Raw genomic sequence first — 1,180 nt, 5'->3', positions numbered from 1 at the left:
CAGGACCAGGCGCAGCGGCAGCAGCGGCAGCAGCAGCAGCAGCAGCAGCAGCCCACCGTGTATGCGCGCAGCATTTCGCACCAAACAGCAGCAATGAAAGCTGCAGTCCTGGCCATTTTGGCCCCCCTGGAGCTGCTGTCTGCGTACTTGCTGGGGAAGACGCCCAAGTTGCTGCTGCTGCTGCTGCTGCTGCTGCTGATTTGCTGCCGGTCCGGCGGCCTGCACCAACCCAACTCGTCTTTAAATAAAGGAGATGGACAGTTTTGCTGCATGTCTTCTTTTATAAACGGCAGCAGCTCTGCTGCAGCAGCAGAAAGCTCCGCGTGCCGCCCCTTTGCTGCTCCCAACACTTGCACCGGACCGCCCCCTGCGCAAACCCTAAACCCTAAACCCTAAACCCTAAACCCTAAACCCCGAACCCGAACACGCACAGGCACCGTACTCTGAAACACGTACACCTTGCATCCAATACTCTAAACCACAAACCCTGAACCCTTCACCGTAGATTCTAAACCCTAAACCCTAAACCCTAAACCCTAAACCCTAAACCCTAAACCCGGTTTTCTTTTCATGGAGGGTTTTGGGTTCTTTGGGATTTGTTTTTCGACATCGCCTGCAGCCAACTTGAGGTGTATCTACGGCGCAGCGCTGGCCCCGGGTGTACTTTCAAAATTAGAATTAAACCCTCTTTTAGGGTTTAGAGAATCGAGGGTTTACTAAAGGGCAAAAGCAATTCATTAGGGATGCAGCAGCAGCTACTTTAGTCGCCTGTGGCAAGGGTTTAGGGTTTAGGATTTAGGGTTTAGCGTTTAGTAGAGGGGCTGTAGGAGTCCATATGAAGCCTCTAGACCTGGGGCCAAAGGCGCTAGGGTTTAGGGTTTACTGAAGCAGTCATTTTAGAGTTTAGGGTTTAGGGTTTAGGGTTTAGGGTTTACTGGAGGGGCTGTAGTAGTCGATGTTGGTGACCCAGCCGACGTAGTGTCTGGACACCCGATATTCGCTGCAGGAGCAGAAGTACCTCATTTTCGTTTCTTTCTGAAAACAAAATAAATAAATAAATAAATAAATAAATAAATAAATAAATAAATAAATAAATAATAAATAAATAATAAATAAATAAATAAATAATACTAAATGTTTATTAAGTGCAAAAAGAGAGAAAGAAAAAGGAATTGTTTGA

The 1,180-nt window shown here is 47.1% G+C and overlaps 1 protein-coding gene across 1 annotated transcript in view; it reads right to left on the bottom strand.

Annotated features, from left to right (window-relative positions):
* ETH_00033605 (P-ATPase, related) overlaps window positions 1-1,180 on the bottom strand; it is a gene marked incomplete at both ends in the record, with an annotated part of 1,874 nt that overhangs the window by 316 nt on the left and 378 nt on the right. Inside the window, 2 exons of the mRNA XM_013373801.1 lie at window positions 57-367; window positions 936-1,035. Coding sequence (XP_013229255.1) covers window positions 57-367; window positions 936-1,035 — 411 coding nt within the window. The remainder of the gene's footprint in view (window positions 1-56; window positions 368-935; window positions 1,036-1,180) is intronic.

Source organism: Eimeria tenella, genomic scaffold, assembly GCF_000499545.2.
Source record: "Eimeria tenella Houghton genomic scaffold, Eth_scaff1752, whole genome shotgun sequence".
Lineage (NCBI taxonomy): Eukaryota > Apicomplexa > Conoidasida > Eucoccidiorida > Eimeriidae > Eimeria > Eimeria tenella.
The sequence above is the reverse complement of the archived record's forward strand: the minus strand, read 5'-3'. Positions and strand labels throughout refer to the sequence as shown.